This window comes from Mobula hypostoma, chromosome 22, assembly GCF_963921235.1.
Source record: "Mobula hypostoma chromosome 22, sMobHyp1.1, whole genome shotgun sequence".
NCBI lineage: Eukaryota > Metazoa > Chordata > Chondrichthyes > Myliobatiformes > Myliobatidae > Mobula > Mobula hypostoma.
In genome coordinates, this window is record NC_086118.1 from 26,972,028 (window position 1) to 26,994,024 (window position 21,997).

Sequence of the window (21,997 nt, forward strand, 5' to 3'; positions counted from 1 at the left end):
GTTATTCAGTTATTGTAATTTACAGTAATTTTTATATATTCTTGTAATTTATGATAACTTTTATGTATTGCACACTACTGCTGCCGCAGATAAACAAATTTCATGGCATATGTCACTGAAAATGAATCTGATTCTGATTCCAAGTTTGCAGAAGGCCAGTGACATTTGACTCTTCCGGTCAAGGTGGCACCCGTGTACAATGCTCCCACGGTCAACATCTTCTGGGTAGATTATGAAACCATACATTTCACTTCTTTAATGTCTTATACTTTTTTTTTGTCTTAAATGTGATTCTGGAACTGATTGGAGCCTGTGATTTGTAGTTTGGATATCATTTGGGTGTTTCAGCACTCCGCGGTCTCTGAGAGGATTCCTGGAGGCAGAGGCAGCGTGTGCGAACTTTGTGGCGAGAACACTGTGGGACGGGGCACTATCTGATGTTCAATTTGATTTTGCTGGTTAAAGCTTCCATTGTTTGCCAATTAAAGTGCCAAGGGAGATTGAAACCTTGAGGTGAATGTGGAAGGTGAGCACCGGTTGCCTGCCTTTTGATCGCTGGTGGGAACGCTCTGCTGCCGGAGAGGGCAAGGCCCCCACTGTGCCTGCAGAAGGTTACCCAACTTTTCTGCGGTTTGGATGTAGACTTGTACTATGAACTTTTCTCAGTTTTATAGGTTTTTATATTCTGTGTGTGTTTCGCCCGATCTTTCTTGTTTTTTGTGTGCAGGGGAAGGGCATCTGTTTTTTTAAATTTTTTTGTGCAGAGAGGAGGGATTTGAGGATTGATGATTGTGCTGCTATTCTTTGCTTTCTTGGTTTTATGGCTATCTGGAGAAGAAGAATTTCAGAGTTGTATACTTTGGTAATAAATGAACCTTTGAACAGAGACTTCAGAGTGGGAGTAGATGGAGAATTAAAATAAGAGCAAATTGGAAGCTTAGAATCATCATTGCAATAGAATGGAGATGTTGCAAAGCGGTCATCTAATCTGTGTTATGTTTCTCCAGTGTATGAGCACTGAATATTATGCGCTAAGGTGGAAGAACTGCAAGTAAATTGCTGCTTCATATGAAATGACTTTTTGGGTTACTGGATAGTGGGAACATATTGTAGGTAAAGACAAGGAGGCATTGCATCTCTAATAATTGAAAACAACAATGTTCTGAGAAAGTGAGAGGTTGATTTAGATGAAAAAAGAGTTGGTGGTGATCACAGGGTGAACTGTGCATTTAGAACGAGGGAAGATATGCCTAGAAATTAAATTTTCTATGAGAGTATTTTGGAGGCTAATTTGAACTGATCCCAATAACTGATAATAAATTTGCTTGGCATCCAGTCAAATTATTTACAAGGAGGGTAGAAGTATTGTCCTGATAAATTTAATCCATTTCAAATTATTCTTATCTGTTCTGTGATCAGATAGCAAAGCATAAAACTTGATGGATTATGAACCTGAAAACTAGGTGGTAATCTCAGCTCAATATTTAAAAGCAAGTTTGTTTCTTTGGTGATTTACACCTCATTTGGAATAATGACTTTATGATTTCTGGTTGATAGAAACACTATGGACCTGGAGTTACTTGGGGGAAATACAATGGTGCACATTTGAACGTGGAAACCTTCATCTGTTACTTCCTAAAACTCTTGACTCAGATTCCAGAAAGGAACCATTTACAGCATCAGGGTGACCATACCTTGGCTTCAGGGCATTCCGGAGGCCGTGGTAAAACAAAGCACCCTACTTAAAAGCTTAGCATTTCTGGACAATATTTCTCACCCTCTGCGTACCACCTTGGCTGAACAGAGGGGCACTTTTAGTAATAGACTAAGACAACCATGTTGCTCCAAAGAGCACTATATGAGGTCATTCTTACCTTCTGCCATTAGCCTCCATAATGAGTCAACCTATAATTGGGGAAGTGATGACCCCCTCCTGTTAGACTGTTTGAGGTAACTTACTTTTTATTTTTACCTCTCTGCTAATGTTTGTATATCTGTGCACTTGTAATGCTACTGTGACACTGTAATTTCCTTTGGGATCAATAGGGTACCTTCCTACCCATAAACATCTAATTTACCACTTAGCCTTACAATGACGCATTGTAGAGATGTTTGTTACTGATCCATCTGCAACACTCTAAATTTTTTTAAGCTGATTTGTGATATTTGTAACAAAGTCTTAAAATCTCAGTTGCAGTATAAATGTTAGAGAAAAAAACCCATTCTTGGATTAATTTTCTTAACCTTATTAAAATTTGGAACTTTTCTAAAAGCCTCTGTGGGAGTCAAGTTAAATGTCAGTTGGACTGAAGTGGGGATGTGGCCTAACAAATAACATGTGATGCATTTCTGTGGAAGGCCAAGGATCCCCGGTGCACCCCTGGAGACGAAGGCTGGGAGTCCACAAGTACAGTACTGTATACCGCTGAGGTTTGTTTTAAGTGGGTAACAAGATGATAGAATCATATTCTTGCTCTCTAGGGAATGATAATAATGAAATTTACTTTTTTCCTCTTTCAATTTAGGACATTCTGATTCTGAACATGTCTTGCTGAGAATGTGTTTTGTTTATTGACTCTCTGGGTCAATATTTTCACTGTTGGATGTTTTGTACCACATTCATTCATGCAATATCATGCCTTGGTTGATTTTTATAAAAAAACAAGCTGAGGTAGTGCCAAATCAAAGTGAATCATTATAGTTCAAGTGCACATCTAAATGATTTCTTCCAGGTTTCAAAGTGCTACGTGGTCACAAAACTTGCTTTTTATTCACAGTATAGCAAAGAGAGGGTTGTCTCTGGGTGGATCGGATGGTGGGGTAAGTGAACTTTTATATTTAGATAGCAAGCTTTTTCCAAAAAAATACACTGCTAAATGCTGAAAGGGTTTTTTCTTCTGTGATCCCTGCTGAAAAATATTTTCTATTTTGATGCATCATTCAAGGTTCTTGTATGTTTCTAATCCTATAATCACAATGGACAAATAAGAAACAGTGATTTTTGGGTTATAAACTGGTTCTTTATCACAGTGTTCTTTTTGTGAACACCCCCTCCCCATTGACTCGCTATCTTTTTGTCCATTAGCATATTCACCTTTGACACAATCTATCCCATTATTTTGAATACTGGCTAATCTGCATCTAGATCCTGAGTAGCTGTTTGATGTTTCTGTCTTCTGAACAAGTCGATCTGAAGAGCCTCCAGCCAGTTATCCATTTTAATGGATGGTTGTTCTGTGCTTCAACTAGACTCCAAACTCTGTAATCCTCTCTCTAAGCCTCTTTATCTTCCCTCATTCAAGATGCCTATGAAATACTGGTCATCTAAAGCAATTTGCTGTAAATTTAATTTGATAAGTGTCTTTAGGAGTTTTACCACAGTAAAGGCATGAAATTGAGGAAGACCATTCAGTTACTCTCTTGAAAGATTGTTCCCATAGTTCTTTAACTACAGACATTCCCAATGGATATACCAGTATAAGGAGCAAGAGAAAGTAATTTTGATTTAAATGACTCTATACTGAAGGCAGTGGGACTGCACTCCCCAACCTGGACAAGTCAAATAGGATGGCATAATGATGCAGCTAGTAGAGCTGCTCCTCTCAACATCCCCCACCTCCCCTGCCAGTGATCTGGGTTCAATACTGCTACCCCGAGGGATTATTTTGGCAGTAAGAAACTATGGCTAGCAGGTATTAATTAAAACGAGAAGCAACACACACAAAATGCTGGAGGAACTCAGTAGGACAGGTAGCATCTATGGAAATGAATAAATAGTTGATGTTTCGGGCCGAGGCCCTTCTTCAAGAGTTAAATGGAAGGGGGAAGACACCAGCATAAAAAGGTGGGGGGGAGGGGAAGGAGGATAGCTAGAAAGTGACAGGTGAAGCCAGGTGCGTGGGGAAGGTCGAAGGTCAAGGGAGAAGTAGTAATCTGATAGGAGAGGAAAATGGACCATAGGAGAAAGTGAAGAAGAAGGGGAAGGATAGGCAGGGGAGAAGAGGTAAAAGGCTAAAGTGGGGAAGAGGGAAGTGGGAGGGAATTTTTTTTTTACCAGAAGGAGAAATCAATATTCATACCATCAAGTTGGGGAGGAAGTAAAAGCTGTTCATAATTTAGCAGGCCAGGCAGTATCTATGGAAAAGAGCAAACTCCAATACTGATGAAGGGTTTTGTCCTGCAACACCGACAGTTTACTCTTTTCTATAGATGCTACCTGACCTGCTGAACTCCTCCAGCATTTTGTGTGTGTTGCTTTGGATTTCCAGCATCTGCCAATTTTCTCTTGTTCCTGTCCACAGTTTAACTGCAACTGATACTTTAAGGCCAGCCAAACCAATCATTGGATGTAGGACCTTGAGATTCTGCGCCATAGAAACTATGCAGGGGAAGATGATAGACAAATGTTCCTGTTAATTTGTAGTCATTTAAAACTTCATGATAACCTCAGGGAAGATATAAAGTGGCTGTCTTCTGCATTGACTCATTGTAAAGGGTGTATCCCTGCTATCTAATACACAGTTCAAGACACATCTGTTTTGTCACTTTATATTTGGACTTTTCGTATATTCAGGGAGCCAACCCTCAATACTGTAACAAACGAGGTATATTTTGGGTGTCTATCCTCAGAAGCTCTTGGACCAGCCTCCAGCTGTTGGATATTCCTATGGGCTTTGCTAGTTACCTTTCTACACTCAAAGTTAAAGATAGATAGGTGATTATAGCCATCAAAACCACAGTTAATCCTTTATTAATACAGTATTATGCAGATTATAAATTCTGTAGATGCTGGAACTTCCAAAGCAATACATACAAATTCCTGGAGGAAAACAGCAGGTCAGGCAGCATCTATACAAATGAACGTGTCAACGTTTTTGTACCAAGACCCTTAGTTTCCTCCAGCATTTTGTGTGTGCTGCTTAATCATTTTATTCTTGTCTTTGTGTTTAAAAAGTATAAAATATCATGTAGCGTGAAGAAAGTTAGATTCTCTCCAGAAGATCTACTGCGTTGAATACAGACCTTTTATTTCTACTTCAGTGTGGCTCAGTTCTGCAGTGTCATGGGTTTCCTGAAAAGATGCACAGAGTGGAAGATTATTTAGCCGCTATAAATTTTGCCTATAGTGTAGGAAATGAGGGTTGAATAAAGATGGAGTACGTATTATGGGATTAGTCTAGGAAGCAGAGACTGTTCCCATGCACCATACACTATTGGGCTTCCAAGCAGAAGAACCTCTCCATAACCCCCTCAACCCTTTTAAACTGAGGCTTGGTTAAATGGTTGAAGTGGATTATTTGAACCTGCTTTGAATTTCTTCATCACTCATTCATTATTGACAATGCAAACATGAAATTAATTCCGTGGTGTGTTTTTTTTATCTTTTCATGGGATGTGGACATCATCGACATTTTGAATTAGTACTGAATCAAAAGGCATGTTAAGCGTTAACCACATTGATGGGTCTTGAGTCACACATAATCAGACCATGAGAGTAAAGATGGGAAGGGTGTTGCATATTTGATCACTGAAGTACATTAATGTACCAGATTGGTTTTAACATTATCTGGTTATTGGTTTCTTATTACATATTAATTTTTCTTAAATTCTCCAGCTGCTGTGGTGGGTTCAGACTCCTGGATAAGCTATCTTTATAACAGAACAACCTGTACCATGAATTTGCGATATTATATTCTCTGAAAAATATTTGCCTGGGATTCTGGTATTTAAAATGTCACAAATAATCAATGGGAGTATCCGTATAGCCTTTTACAGGCAATTCAGATAGACTTTAAAATAGTTCTACATTACAGGGCAGAATCAATCTTTGATTGTTCTGCTGATTTACAGTATAATTTTTATATCTCAGTGTATTTAATCACTTGTATTAAAAGCTTTTTCTTGTTTGCCTTCATTGGCTTTAAATTATTGGAGAATGGGGTATAGATACTTGTAAGTTTAGATTTAACAAGTAAAAGGGCAGACCTGAAGATTGTTGTAATGTACATATCCTTGCCAACTTGCTCATGAAACTCCACTCAAATTGATTGCCGTTGGGAGTTATTTTGTTGTTCTACAACACCATTTTCCTGCAGCTTCTAGTTGTTTAAAATCTTAATTTTATTAAGGGCACAAGAAAATACTAATTGCTGCAGCATATGACTTGTGATAACATTAAATCAGACCTTAAGGTTCATTGTATCTGACTTGCTATTGCAACATGCCTCTATAATTCATTCTGCCTGAAAATCAAAAGATATTTCATTCTTTCATTGATAATTGTAATTTATCTACTAATCCTTTCTCTTTACTTAATTTCCTTTTGAAAATTCCAACTTTTTTTTGTTTGCATTTTATTACATCTCGGTTTGATTTTTCTTTTGTGTTTATATCAAATAGCCTTAATGACTTGAAGATTAGGTCATTTTAATTGTCAAAGATTAATAGTATAATTATGCACTTAATTACTTGAAGTGCGCTTGATTTATGTCTCCTAGTTCAGCCAGGTTTGTATTACTGTAATCATGTTAAATTACAGTTTAAATTAATTAATCGCTGTCTGTCTCCTTCTCATCCATTGTATCTTTATTGGACATGGCGGTTAAGTACCAAGATGTCATGACAGATTCTATGATTGATACATTTGTATAATATTGAAAGGACTAACTATACTTGTGGCATTCCCTTAATTTGTTGTGAAACATAGAAGGGTAGTCATGGGGAAATACAATTGATATATTTCTAGATGGGTGGCGAGGTGGAGATACGTCTCTACCAAAGGAGGTGCAAAACGCTCCTTTCCTCCACACCTGCAGGTCACCCTTGGACAAGGTGTAACACCTGCTTAGCCTCCCGATCAGGGTCACATGAAGCCATGGGCGCAGGTGGTGGATGGTCGTATGAGTAGATGATGCATATTCTATGTCCCGCTTTTGTGACCACTGACACTAGGCAGACGATCTTTGAAGAGGATTGATAATGGCTGGGGTTCTCCCATCATGCAAAGACACTGCCCAGAAGAAGGCACTGGCAAACCATTTCTGCAGAAAAACTTGCTAAGAACAATCATGGTCATGAGACTATGATCATCTACATTACACGACACGGCACATGATAATGATGATGTTTATAGAAAACATTTAAATAAGTAAAATTTTTCAAATTGGAAGGACTCATTTGGTAGAGTAAAAAATAGTTTTATGCTCATGTAAAGAGTATATCACTAGGGCTTTTCCCTTTGGAGTAAAGGTTGAGAGATGACTTGACAGAGGTGTAGAAGATGATAAAAGGCATAGATTGGGTAGATTGCCAGAAACTTTTTCTCAGAGAAGTGGGTAAAATGAAGAGGCATAATTAAGGTGTGTGGTGGAAAGTCGTCGTTGTGGCTATCCCTCGAAGTCAAGGATGATGGTCTTCGTTCTGTTGATTTATTTATGGGCTCTCAAGTGGCTATGAGTCCAATCTTGGCTTTGAAAGTTCGTCCGCATTCAGGACAGGTAGTTCCAGGTGGCAGATTGGGTTTTGGGTTGTTGCGCCTCTCTTTCCATTTTCTTCTCTTTTCTTCTAATTCTTCACATCTGTTGGCTTCGAAAGTTGCTGTTCCTTTTTGGATGATGGCTTGCCAGAGTTTCTGGTCCTTGGCATTGGTTTCCCAACTGTTGATGTCGATGTTACATTTCTTCATGTTGGCTTTTAAGACATCTTAAGAGGTGGACAGTGTAGAAAGGGATGTCAAAGGTAGTTTTTTTTACACAAAGAATGGTAGATGCATGGACGTGCTGCCAGGGATGGTGGTCGAGGCAGATACAATAGGAGCATTTAAGAGACTGTTAAATAGGCACATAGATGAAAGGAAAATGGAGAGCTATGTAGGAAGAAATAGACTAATCTGTGGGTTAAAAGGTCAACACAGCATCGTGGGCCATGGGCCTGTACTGCGCTGTACTGTTATCTAGGCGAAAGTCTCAAAATTAAAGAATTTCTATAACGCTTTTTAAATGTTGTACTTAGACTAAATTTCTCAATACTCTGCAACATTACTATATCCTTTTTCTGAATATTTTATGAGAAGACAGTATTGATGTGATTGAATCATTATACCTGACAGATTGGTGAAGCTCTGTTTTTCCATTGCTTTATGGAATTTAAACCATAACTTGTAACTAGGCCTTAAGTAGCTCTATAAGACAGCTGAGTTTCATAAAGACCCCTGGTTCCATTCTTAAGGATTAAACTACAGCAAACCAACTAAATCATACTGCCAAATTTCATGCAATCTTCTCTGATGCAGCCATCTGTTGGTACTGTGATTTTGTGCCATCACTGTTAGGTTAGAGCAAACATTGGCTTCAGTGTACATTACCATTGCAAAAAAACCTATTCTCGAACCAGTACAACACTAAATTCCCAAACAGGCCATTGCTTTTTGTAATGCAAGATGTAGATGCTGGGAATCTGGAACAACACAAAAGAACTGGAGGAGGTTAACAGGTCGGGTCAGGCAGCATCCATGGAGGGAAATAGACAGTTGACGTTTTAGGCCATCAGCACAGGAAAGGAAGAGGGCAAAGATGAGGGGGGAGGATGGAGCAAAAGCTGGCAGGTGATAGGTGGTTTCAGGAGAGTGGGGTTTAATAGGCAGGTGAGGGAGGAAAGAGAGTGGGATCAATAGAAGAATTTGGAAGCTGATAGGTGGAAGTGAGAAAGGGCTGAAGGAGAAGATGGAACCAGCCGGCACCTTCCAGTGACCAGCCATTTTAATATCACTTCTTATTCTCATACCAACATATTTGTGCATGGTCTGCTCCGCTGCTAAATTGTGGCTAGCTTCAGATTAAAGGAACAGATCTTCAGATTCCTCCATGCTAGTCTCCAAACTGACAGCATGAAAATCGATTTCTCCAGCTTCTGGTAACCACTCCGTCTATCCCTTTTCTTTTTTTCTCTTGACACCGCTTGCCCCCTTCACCTTACCTGTTGCTGTCTCCTCCCCCCAACCCACGCACTCCTCCCACATTACAGCTAATAATCTGACAAAGAAAGGATCTGATTCTTAAAGTTAACTGAGTTCAGTCAAGGGAAATAACTACTGTTCTTCTGCATTGTTCTCTGACCTCATGAACACCAGTTACAGTTGATGAAGTTCTTAAAAGTGATTACATAATGTTGAGACATGTCTCTGGTAAAATGTCAAGCTTGTACCCCACATGATACTTCAGCGACTCGGGCAAAGCAAGCAAGACTGTTTAGTCCTACGGGCTAACAGTTTTACTGTGCAGTTTGAAATTCACCTGGAGGTATCATAACCAACCTTTCAAAACTAATTGCTGTCCATTTCTTAACTCATACTCTACTAAATAAATTGAAATGTTAGAACTCAGGCCACATATGGAATAAATACATGAAGTTAGATTAGGTGAATATCTCACAAAAGTGAGCATTGAAATTGGGTAGGTTTTATGATGGTGATTAGTTTGCTTGCTTGCTTTCCTCTGGGCGTTGATTCTTGCCAATAGGAGCTATAATCCATTGGACCATTCCATTCATCAGTGACAACATCGTTCAGGAATATACCAAATAAATTTACAAGACTGTAAACATTATTCAGTGGCAAGTAAACCATGCAACAGCCAATTCTACATCAGCAAAGTATCGGAAGCTGTGATGAGCACATGGAACCAATTGTTCTGTTTTGCTGTTGTGATAGTGTTGATTGGTAGATGTGACAGCTTGGAGAGGGATAAGTCAATTCTCAGCAATCTGATGGAGTGGATTGAAGCCTCTGCCCATTTCCATAAGACCATAAGACAAAGGAGCAGAAGTCAGCCATTTGGCCCATCAAGTCTGCTCTGCCATTTTATCATGAGCTGATCCATTCTCCCATTTAGTCCCACTCCCCTGCCTTCTCACCATTACTGTTGATGCCCTGGCTACTCAGATAGCTATCAACACGCTGGAGGAACTCAGCAGGTCAGGCAGCATCCGTGGAAATAATGAGTGCCTATCACCTCCCTCATGGTTCCACCTCCTTCTACTACCCATTGTGTTCTCCCCTATTCTTTCTTCACCTTTCCTGCCTCTCACCTTCCTGCTTCCCCTCCCCCACCCCTTTGTCTTTCCCCTTACTGGTTTTTCACCTGGAACCTACCACCCTCCCCCTCCTTCTTTATAGGGCCTCTGCCCCTTCCCTCTAGTGTCCTAATGAAGGGTTCCAGCCTGAAATGTTGACTCATCATTTCCACAGATGCTGCCCGACCTGCTGAGTTCCTCCAGCATGTTGTGAGTGTTGCTTTGATCCCAGCATCTGCAGATTATTTTGTGTTTACAGATAGCTATCAATCTCTGCCTTAAATACATTTGACCTCCACTACCGCCGTGGCAACAAATTCCACAGATTCACCACCCTCTGGCTAAAAAAATTTCTTCGCATCTCTGTTCTGAATGGGCGCCCTTCAATCCTTAAGTCATGCCCTCTCGTACTAGACTCCCCCACCATGGGAAACAACTTTACCACATCCACTCTGTCCATGCCTTTCAACATTCGAAACATTTCAGTAGTATTGAAATTATTTTTCTCTGTCTAGTGAAGCAAGAAGTTTGTATCTCACACTGAAGTTCCCTTTCCAAATCAGTGAGTTTTAGGCTTGAGTAAACTCATGATTTACCCCAAAGTTGTATAGCACAAAGATCCTCTGAGGATAACTTCTAATTGTGCTCCCTGAGCAGTTACATGAAAAATGGGCAAAAAACCTGAGTGGCCTTGACCTCAAAATGTTAAATTATTGCATTCTCTCCAGATCTGCTGAGTGCTTACAGCAGTTTTTATCCGTGTTCTTGGATTCATTACCGCCCAATTTTGACTTATTGTTTATATTAATAATAATGTGGATCACTAACTTCAATTTATCAGGAAAAATAAAATACTTGACATTTTTATATGTGTTAAAGTGAGCAGCTTTCTCGAAGTTTAATACTTTTGTAGGATTATTTAAAATATTGAGCAGTTAGATGATAATCAAAGCTTTAGAGACTGCAAAACATTTTTTTTCTCTAAATTTCCTGAAAATGACAATTTTTTAAAGGGACAAGTGTTGTACTGCATGTGGGAATTGTTACATTGGTCTCTCTATTTCCTAGGCCTCCATTCTTGATTTGCATTCTGGAGCTCTGTCAATGGGGAAACAGTTTGTCAATATCTATAGGTAAGATGTGGTAAGATGATTGTTTGCCTCAGTTATTCATGAGGGTTTCAAGGTGCCGGTCTTTCAAGCTGGATGCTGTACCTCACAGAGAATCCTTATCATATTGTAGCAGATTTAATTGGTTAATGACCTGGAGGGCAAACCAATGCTTTTTATTTCCTTTCTCCACCTTTGGCATGTGGATTATGTGTAAAGTGACTTTTATTCTGTTTGCATGTCATTTTAATTCACTCATAAACATCCTTAAAATCCAGCTGCATCTGTGTAAAAGCATTCAGGCATAGAAAGACTTAATCGTTAGTATATAGTTCACGGTGACAGTCAGTAATTTAGACTTGAACATTACTACTTTGGAGCTCCACGCTTCAGCGTATGTCCCCTCTTGACACCATGGAGAATTCATATTTTTATCATATTTCGTCACGTGGTCGTTTGACTCATCAAGACGATATCAGCTCTTGGAGCATTCCCGTCAATTCCAATTCCCCACTTATTTCCCAGTATACTATTTCCTCATCAACTGTCCCGAGCTCCACCAATTCTCCCTTGAGCCTCTGATACCAGAGGTAATTTCAGTAGTTAATTTAACTTACCAGTCCTTGTGTCTTTGGGAGGGGAGGGTGACAACTGGAATGTCTGGGGAAAAATCAATTGGTCACTGGGAGAATGTGTCACCTCCATTCTGACAGCACTAGAGGCTGGGATTTATCCCAGGCTACTGGAGCTGTGAGCTCCTGTATTCACGCTAGTTAAGGAGATCACAAGCTACTAATAGGTGATATTACTTCTCGCTATGTTTGTACATTTTAGTTACTTCTCCTTGTTTAAAGCTACAGTTCCCTGCAGCGACTGGTCTGGCTGCACCTGGTGATTTTGAGGCTTGTGCACAAGCTACTTGCTTTGTGTCCGGGGTCATCTAGCAGAGCATGAGCAGGTCAACCAGCTGGAAAAGAATATGGTGACACATCTGTCTGCTCTCCAGTAAACTGACTGTCTGGAATTATTCAGTGTAGTTTTACTGGATTTTACTTTTATTGCTATCAATAGTGGTAACTTTAGGAAGCACCATCCTTTCTGTAAATATTAAATTTAGCTTTTATAGGTATTCTTCAGCTGGCACTATGCTAATGTCTCTAACAGCTTGCTGGTATCTCTCAATCAGCTAGATCAGGCATTGCTAGCCAGTATATTTTCTGCCATGATTACTTTAGCGTGAGTTCCAATCTCATGTGAGACTGCATTTTGTGATTGTTATGCAACTTGCATGTTTATTCTTTGGACATGGGCCAAGCTGCAGACAACATAGCCCTTTTTTTATCGATCTACTTGAAATGGTTTTATTTTTATGTAATCTTCAGATAAAGAGCTTTGAATTTCTACATGAATTGAAACTTTACAGTGTGCACATGTTGGAATAATTGTAAATGAAGATTAAACTGAGAACATTGCATGCTGTTAATTAAAAAATACTTTTATAGGTACTTTGGCGAGCAAATAAAAGATTTATTTGATGAAGAAGACTTCGCATTATACAGGTACTCCTATCATGTATTCCGATAATTTATTAATGTAAGAATAGCTACATATATGGTGACTGTTGCTGAACTTTGAAATATGTTTCTTCTCTCCTTTCCTGCCTTTCCTTTCCTGTGGTGTTGTGTACGTCTCTGGGTCTATTGTTTTCCTCTAGGTCTTAAGGAAGATTGTAAGGGCTTTTTATTAACTGTAGGACAAAATATTAGTGATGCTTCCAACAGCTGAAACTTCAAATTTTCAATGGGTATTGGAGTCAATCTGTGCCTTTATTTGATTGTTTACACTTTCAAATCTAGGAGACAAAGAAACGGAATGGCTTTAAATATTGATCAATCACTTCTGTCATAGCACACAAGTGGCATAGCACACAAGGTGGTGAGTCCGATTGGCAATCTCAGGCCCATTCATCATTCCTTATGCCTTCAACATTTATTTTCAATTTGTTTTATCAATGCCATTGTGATGTGTTTTGTATTTTACTCTGTGATGCACTAGCTATTTGCTAGTTTGTGTTTCTGCCTCAACACTGTTCAAATCATTACAATTGCAGAGATTCCTATTTTAGCTTATTCTCAGTTACCAGCACCAAAAAGTAAAACATTTCTCTTTCCACAGTAAATGCTGAAATCTCAAGCCTAGCACCAGCTCTTTTATTCCCCACTCTTTTTTTCAAATTCTGCTATCCTTTCTATGAGGAATTAACTGAACGAATGCTTTCATGAAATCTATTTATATTTAAGTTATCAGATCAATGATTCCATAAAGGATATGCTTGGAAATTTTTGTTTTGTAATTACAAGAGACTGCATCATAATCGGACATTTATTTAAACCATTTTTAAACATTTATGACAATGTAATAGTAATAACATCTGTAAAAGATTATTTGTTCTGATCAGTGTAGCAAAGATCAACTTTATTGGGTTTCAGAGACAAATTTATTATACACATAAAACAATCTACACTATTGAAAAATATTCAGAATGTTGATGTTATTGATTGATGATTATTCTGGGACAATGGTTGGTGTTGGTGGTGAAATGGGAGGACAAGGATTATTGGCTCCTCTGGTAACATGTGGAGGTTAGGAACAAACACATACATGCTCTTCTAAGAGCAACGATGATTCCGCATGAACATCAGTAAATTTAAAGTCCAACGTACAGTATATCTCAGATATACTGCAGTGCTGATTTTGTAGTGTTGATGAAGCTCCTGACCTTGGTTGTTCCTTTCCCATGAAGAATTTTGTTAGGATGTGTTACCCTGTGTAATGAAATAAGGTACTGCAAAATATGTGTGGATTTATGTCAAAGATGAACTCTCTACCTGGCTACCAGAAGCTAATGGTTTGGTGATTTATAAACACATCTGAATGTGCAATTTAGAATCTGAGTATAAATTATTTCAGGTGCTATGATACTGACCAGAATTAAAATGAGTTCCCAGCTTTGGCTTCGAAGTAATGACATGCAATGTATTTAATCGCCTTCCAGAAAGTGTGGAATGAGCTGCAAGCGAAAGTGGTGAAAGCAGGTTCAATTTCAATATTAAAGAGAAGTTTGGATAAGTACATGGATGGGAGCGGTATGGTGTAGGTGCAGGTTGGTGGGTCTAGGCAGAACAATAGTTCAGGGCAGACTAAATGGGCTGAAGCACATGTTTCTGTGCTGTAGTACATATGACTAGGACTATGACTAAGCTGAGTTACTGCCCAAGGACCTTTAATTACTTTTAAATATCTAAGAGTTGGCTGGATTTAAAGGCTATTCATAAAGCATTAAATAATTAAGAGAGATAATAATTACTATATATGAAAGCTCCCTGGTTTCCTTGGCTGCATAAGTCTAGGGAGTACACACTCCAATCCTGCCAGACCCGTGAGATTGTGTGGATGCTGTGTAATTTGCTACCCTGTTAAAATTCAGTGCCAAGAAATAACAGACAGCACACTGCATACGATTAGAAGAATTATATTTGTGAATCTTAACTTAACTAAAGGGTTAGTAAAGAAAAAAAAACAAAAAGGGCCCATTATAATTAAACAGTCACATGTGCACAAGTTGGAGCTCAACTCTTCCAAAAGTCATACATATTCACCCATCTGCAGTTGAAATCGATGCCTTGCTCCATCGAATCACGGTCCACCACTGGGTCGAATCCTATGACCAGTTCTCTCCAGTGTCTTCTCTCTTCGTCTCCCGCTGAACAAAGGACTCAGCTCACATTCCAAAGCACCTGTTATCTCTAACCATAAACCAAAACTGCTTCTATAGAAAGACCATTACGTTAGCAATGAAACTTTTCCCAGGGTGTTACATATAAAATAAACTAAAAAAAAAAGAAAATTCAGGCACCCTTGACTTTTCCTTTTTCCAGTCTCTATAATGTGCCAGGGCTCTGTAGATGGGGTTGATGGAGATTTAAGCAACACATAACTCACAGACACAATTTTGGATTAGCACTCCAGCCCAATGGCTTCATCAATCTCTACAAAATCAGGACAGCTCAGTCTTTTAAAGGCAGAAGAGGTGGAGTATACTTTATAATTAACTCATCGTGGTGCACAAACATAATGGTTCTGTCTCAGTCCTGCTCATCCGAACTGGAACATCTTGCGGTCATATGTCATCCATTTTTTCTGATAGGGAGTTATCCACCATTATCCTGGAAATGGAGTATATTCCACCTCAGGCCAACATCAGGCAGGCACTGGAGGAGCTGAGCAATGTAATCAGTGGTCATGAAATATCACACCCTGATGCCTTCCCTATCATTGCTGGAGATTTCAAACAGACTAGCTTGAAAAACTTTCTGAACAGGTATCACCAACATATCACCTGTGGAAACAAATGAGCCAACTTGACCACTGTTGTACCACCATCAAAATGCTTACCATGCTATTCCACAACCATGCTTTTGATAGTCCCTGGGCTGTACTTCTACTTCCAGTGTATAGTGAGAGACTGCAGCACCAGTGGTGAGGATCAAGAAGGTCTGGGCAAGGGTGGAAGAGGAGCAGTCACAGGACTGCTTCGAGTTGGTGGACTGGAGAAGACATTGTAATTGACTTTATCAAGAGCTGTATGGATGAGTGTGTGCCTTTGAAAACATACCGGATCATACCCAAACCAAAAGCTGGGGATGAACCAAGAGACGCAAAACCTGCCGAGGGCATCCAAGATTGGTGATCTGGAGCTATACAAGAAGTCCAGGTATGACCTATGAAAGGCTAATTTAGGGGCGAATAAACAATTCTGATTGAGGTTAGAGGCAGAATTGGATGCAGGTCAGCCCTGACAGAGTTCATTATTTTGGCCATTATTTCCTACCAGAAAAAACCTAATATCATGAATGTCTGTGATGCTTCACCCCCAGATGAGCTCAGCACTTTTTGTGCACACTTTGAAAAGGAAAATAAAACTACACATTACATCAAAAAAGTGGCATCCATCGTTAAGCATCCCCATCACTCATGTCTTCTTCTCATTGCTACCTTCAAAGAGGAGGTACTGGAGCCTGAAGAAACACACTCAATGTTTCAAGAAGAGCTTCTTCCCCTCTGTCATCAGATTTCTGAGAGGACAATGCATCCATGAACACTACCTCAGTATTATTCCCCTCTCTGTTTGCACTAGTTATTTAATCTTTTAATATATACTTGTAATTTATAGTTTTTATTATTATGTGTAGCAATGTACTGCTGCTACAAAACAATAAATTTTATGCCATATGCCAATGATATTAAACCTGATTCAGAGCAGAGTGAACCTGTGGAAGTGATTGGCAGCGATTCTGTCCCAATTTCAATATGTAATAAAAAGAAAACTTTGTACGAGTTAATATCAGATAACATCGTAACAAAGTGTCCCGTTGTTAGTCGGTATGTACAAAAAAGTAGGTTAACAACATTTGATGCACTACACAAATATCTAACTTGCCAAAATGTTTGAATTTTAAAAATTGTTATGTAAATTATTCAGGTAAGGCATGAGATAAGCTTTGATGCCTAACCTACTTACTTTGTGTATGTGCCAGGGGAGGCAGAGTAGGTCTCTCAGCTACTCAATTCGGATCTATCAAGTTCTATCAAGATATTCTCAAACCAGATACTCACATTTTGTTGCTTCCACCTACCTGACAAAAACATATTTATCCTTATGAAACATTTAATTGATCAGCATTCACAGTCTGTTACAAAAAGTTTCCATTACGCTGTGCATCAGCTGTAGACTTTGTTCAAAATATATTTGTGCCATTTCTCGTGTGTAGATTTCTGATGAAAGGATGCTGAAGAAATTTTAGATTTAGTACTAAAAATAACAGATTAGGAACATATTGGATCATACCCACAAGAGGTTCACCATTTTACGAAACAAGTGAACAAAATATCAAGCCAAATACTTAAGCTTATTTAGTCAGTCTTAGAATACTGCACTCTAAATGTTGTAGATTAAAACTCAGCTATTAATATTGGATCAATTGCTCAGAAGAGCTGCCCTTTCTGCACCTCCCCCAGTCATGCTGATATAGGATGGGTCAGCAAGACTGGCTGGGGCAGAAGGGGCATCAATATTGCCTTGGTAGAGACCTAAGAGTCTGCAGATGCTGGGTTTTGGATATAAACATAAAGCACTGGAGGAATTCAGCAGATCAGGCAGCATCTATGGAGGAAAATAGATAATCGGCTTTTCATATCACAACCCTACATCTCAACCCAAAACCTCAACTGTTAATTTACTTGCATACGTGCTGTCTGACGTGCTGAATTCCTCTAGCATTTTAGATATCGGTAGAGGGTCCATAGCTAGTGAGGGCTGGGATAGATGTTCCTTTGGCTAGACAAGCAATTCCAGACCCTAGAACAGCTGTCTATAAATTGTTAATGTCGGGAACACAGACAGTTACAATGGTTAGTAAGTATGAACAATATTTGCTTTTTTTGATGAGGTGTAGATACAATGGCAAGGAAATTATGCTATGACAACTATGTACAGTTAAGATCACCACGTTGCTGAAAAGGTGTGAGGGTGTAGGGCATGTTTATCAGAATGGTGTCATGGCTGGAGTGGAGGGATTTGCCAGGTGTACTTGTTTACTTAGAATGAAAGTTGGTTTAATTTAAGTGCACTATGAGCAGAAGGACTTATTTCCATGAGCAGAGAGGTTGATAATTTGACGATCTAGCTTTAAATTAGTTAAGAAAATTTTACAAAAAGTAGTATTTACAAAAGGAGTATTGAGAAAAGAAGTGATTCAGCGTGAGAGTTTGGCTTCAGGAATTCACTGCCTGAAAGGCATCTACACCAGTGCTTGGATCAGCATTTCGGGAGCTATAACCTACAAGGCTACCAGCCAAGAGCTGGCCAGTGAGTTTAACCAAAAGAAGGGCCGCATGGTAGCGTAGTGATTTGCACAACGTTTTACATTATGGGTGACCCAGGTTCAATTCCCACTGTTGCCAGTAAGGCGTACCTTCTCCCCGTGACCACATGGGTCTCCTCTGGGTGCTCCAGTTTCTTCCCACAGCCCAAAGATGTACTGGTAGGTAGGTTAATTGGTCATTGTAACTTGTCCCATAATTAGGTATAGACTAAATCGGGGATTACTGGGCAGCAAGGCTGAAAGGGCTGGAATGGCCTATTCCACGCTGTATCTGGATAAATAAACAAACAAACAGATAAATAAACAAACAAATAAATAACTCTTTATAACTGGCTTTGACACAGGGCCTGTGCTATATGGCCTCCTTGTGCATTGTTTTCATTACAGATATAAGTTCACACATTTATCCAAGTGTTGCAATGGATCTATTTTTACATTGCAACGCAGGTGGTGATTAGGTCCATGCTGGTTTCCGGCAGTCCAATCCCATCAGTCCTACATCCCTCTCCCTGTTTCCTGTGGCCCTGCTGGTTATTCTTCTCCACATTTTTTGTTCATTCTTTTGCCACTTACCTGCACTAATTTATTGTTACCAATTAACTTACCAACACATTGTTGGGATGTGGGAGAAAAACAAGTGTAAATTGCCAGAAAACCACAGTCTTGACAGGGAGTCTGTGTACACAGACTGCCTGAGGTTAGAATCAGTCCTGGGTTCCTGGAGCTATGAGGTAGCAACACTTACTGCGTGACTTCTAATTATGTTATCTTGTTAACCTTGTTATTTCCTTTGTAGTAACATTTAAAGTCACAGGTTTGGAAAATATATCTGTACTCATAGGGATATATTAATCTGTTGCAAATAACAAGTTCTGTAGATTAGGCAGGTCTCCGGAGGGAAAGAGACGGTTGATGATTTGATTCCAGACCATTCACCATCATTCATGCATTTCCCTCCGCAGATGCTGCCTGACTCTCTGAGTTCCTCTCACAGATTGACCTTTGGTCTAGATCCCAGCGTCTGCTAGCTCTGGGGTCTCTCTTTATATTAATCTGTTGTTGTATGTTGGATTTACCACTCTTTAGCTGCTGCACTGCCATTTAAAAAAAGTCAACATTCTGAAACGTTTTCTTTTGCAGTGATGTGAGATGGCGAATTCAAAAAGCAATAGCTGATACATTTGGGATTGACTCAACTCGCTTGCACCTCACAAAGCCCACTTTTTTCTCAAAGATGAACAATACAGAAGCCAAAACAATGCATGATGAATATTGGCATCCACACATCGATAAGGTATTAGCTATCGTCTTGATACCTAATGGAAAATATTGCAGATATAATTCATTCGGTTCTATGATTCACATGATTTTATTAGGATGACTTGTTTGTATATAATTTGTTGCAGTGCAGATAAAATCTATTAATTTTTCCTAGTCTGTGAGATGTAATATGGAGTCCAATTTACTGATTAGGTTGCAGCTCTGTGCACACAGTAAAAAATGACCATGGTACCTTTACCGCTGTTAAAGCTCAGGGTGTTCCAGAGGTAGTTTCCGGGGCTGTTCTGTAAGGAGCTTGTATGTTCTCCCTGTGGAATGCATGGGTTTTCCCCAGGTGCTCTGGTTTCCTCCCACAGTCCAATGACGTTCTGGGTAGGTTAATTGGTCATTGTAAATTGTCCCATTTAGGTTAGGGTTAATCGGGTTTCTCAGGAGTTGCTGGGCCAGTGTGGCTTGAAGGGCTGGTGAGGCCTGGTTCGCACTGTAGCTCTAAATGAAAAGATAAATAAATGTTGTCTTGAAAATTGTGTGTGACAATGCTTGTCTTGGAGTTTGGCTTTTCAAAAGGCATAAATTCTGTCGTTACTTCTTATTGGTTGCCCAGACTAAATTGAGTCATGCCAGCATTTCAGAGTGCCAGAAAATACATGCGAAAGGGATAAATTAATCACCATTCTGTGCATGTCAAATGATAACTCCATCACAATTTGTTATGATGAACATTACTGAAAACTCAGTAGAAAGTTTATACTTAATAAGTTGCCATTTTTTGTTAACTCTTCACATTTGAATTGATCTTAAGAAAGTTTAATTGTTTGTATCTTGTGCTCATTATTTGGAATTCCTAATTATAATATACCTCTTCAGATTTCCAGTTAATGGCAAGATTTCTCTTTAGAAAAGTAGAGGGCTATGCTCTTGGGAAATTTTAGGCAGTTTCTAGAGTAGGTTGCATGGTCGGCACAACATCGTGGACCGACAGTCCTGTAGATTTCTATGTTCTATGTTTAATACACACGATAAATTGTTCTAATGAATGAGATGGATGATATAGTTTACGTTTCTTATAGGGAATTATTTGATGATTTTATTGATTTTGCTATCAACCATACTTGCATTGCTGTGACTGTGATTTATAATGTTCACTATTAGAATCATATTTGATGTGTACAATTGCCTACAAGTGGAATCATCATTGTACCTGAAAATTCCAGATTCATCATTTATGTTTATTAAACCTGACTTTGCCTTATGGGTGGAAAAACACCACAATGAGTCTGGGGTCACTAATGATATGATTGTCAAAGAATTTGGTGTTGAAGACGCAGTTCTTTAGACCACAGTCCCCCAAGGATGATGCTTACTTAATAAACAAGACCTTTCTCGGCTGAGAGAAGAAGTTTTTTTTCCAGCCATCAGGCTCTTGAACAAAAGGGGATAACTATACTTACTTGCCCATCCATTGAGATGTTCCCACAACCAATGATCTCACTTTTAGGACTCTATTTCATTACCTCATGTTCTTGTTATTTATTGCTATATGTTTATATTTGCATTTGCACAGTCTGTTGTCTTCTGCACTCTAGTTCATCTTTCATTAATCCTCTTATAGTTAGTTTTGCTGAGTATGCCTGCAGGAAAATGAATCTCGGGGTTGTATGTGGTGACATATATGTATTTTGATAATAAAATTTACTTTGAACTTTGAAATGAAGTACAGAACTGGAGACTTGCCATTTGGACTTTATTTGCAGCAAGTCATTGTTAGGTGATATACACAGAATTTCTGGGTGCTTTCATTTCACATGCAGAGACATATTTTGGTTATCCAATTATCTGACCTGATTGAAACTTCTTTGTTTGATTGTGTCCAGTTGTGTTCCCTACCTACATGAAAAATATCAGTAAGATTGACAGAATACAGAGAAAATTTACAAGGATGTTGCCAGGGCTTGGGAAAAGTTGAATGGATAGGACTTTATTGCCTAGAGCAGAGGTTCCCAAACTGGGGTCCCAGGACCCCTTGCTTAATGATATTGGTCCATGGCATAAAAAAGGTTGGGAATCTCTGCCGTAGAGTGTAGGTGAATGAGGGATGATTTGATGGAGGTATATAAAATTATGAGGGATATAGATAGGGTTAATGCAAGCAGACTTTATCCACTGAGGTTGGGTGAAACTAGAAGTAGAGATCATAATTTAAGGGTGAAAGGTGAAATATTTAAGAGGAACCTGAAGAGGAACTTCTTCACTTAGAGGGTGGTGTGAGTTTTGAACAAGGTGCCAGTTGAAGTGGTGGATGTGAGTTTGATTACAACGTTTAAGAGAAGTGTGTATAAGCACATTGACATTGAGGGATGTGGAGGGCTATGATCCAGGTGCAGGTTGTTGAGACCAAGCAGAATGACAGTTCAGCATGGTCTAGAATGGCCGAATGGACTTTTTTTTTGTGCTGTAGTGCTCTATAACTCTACGACTTTAACCAGGGGTCTCAAAGCCAGTTAAATGCATTTTATTTGATTTCACTTTATCGTGCAAAGTGCAGAATCCATGTATTTGATTCCATTAGATTAAGGCTCAAATTGCTGTGAACTT

General features: G+C 39.1%; 1 protein-coding gene across 2 annotated transcripts in view; it reads left to right on the top strand.

The window, feature by feature from the left end:
* Window positions 1-21,997, top strand: part of uts2r2 (urotensin-2 receptor 2) — a 111,263-nt gene that overhangs the window by 50,448 nt on the left and 38,818 nt on the right. For both annotated transcript variants that reach the window (XM_063074333.1, XM_063074334.1), the window contains exons 4-7: window positions 2,778-2,820; window positions 11,137-11,201; window positions 12,680-12,736; window positions 19,262-19,415. In XM_063074333.1, coding sequence (XP_062930403.1) covers window positions 2,778-2,820; window positions 11,137-11,201; window positions 12,680-12,736; window positions 19,262-19,415 — 319 coding nt within the window. The remainder of the gene's footprint in view (window positions 1-2,777; window positions 2,821-11,136; window positions 11,202-12,679; window positions 12,737-19,261; window positions 19,416-21,997) is intronic.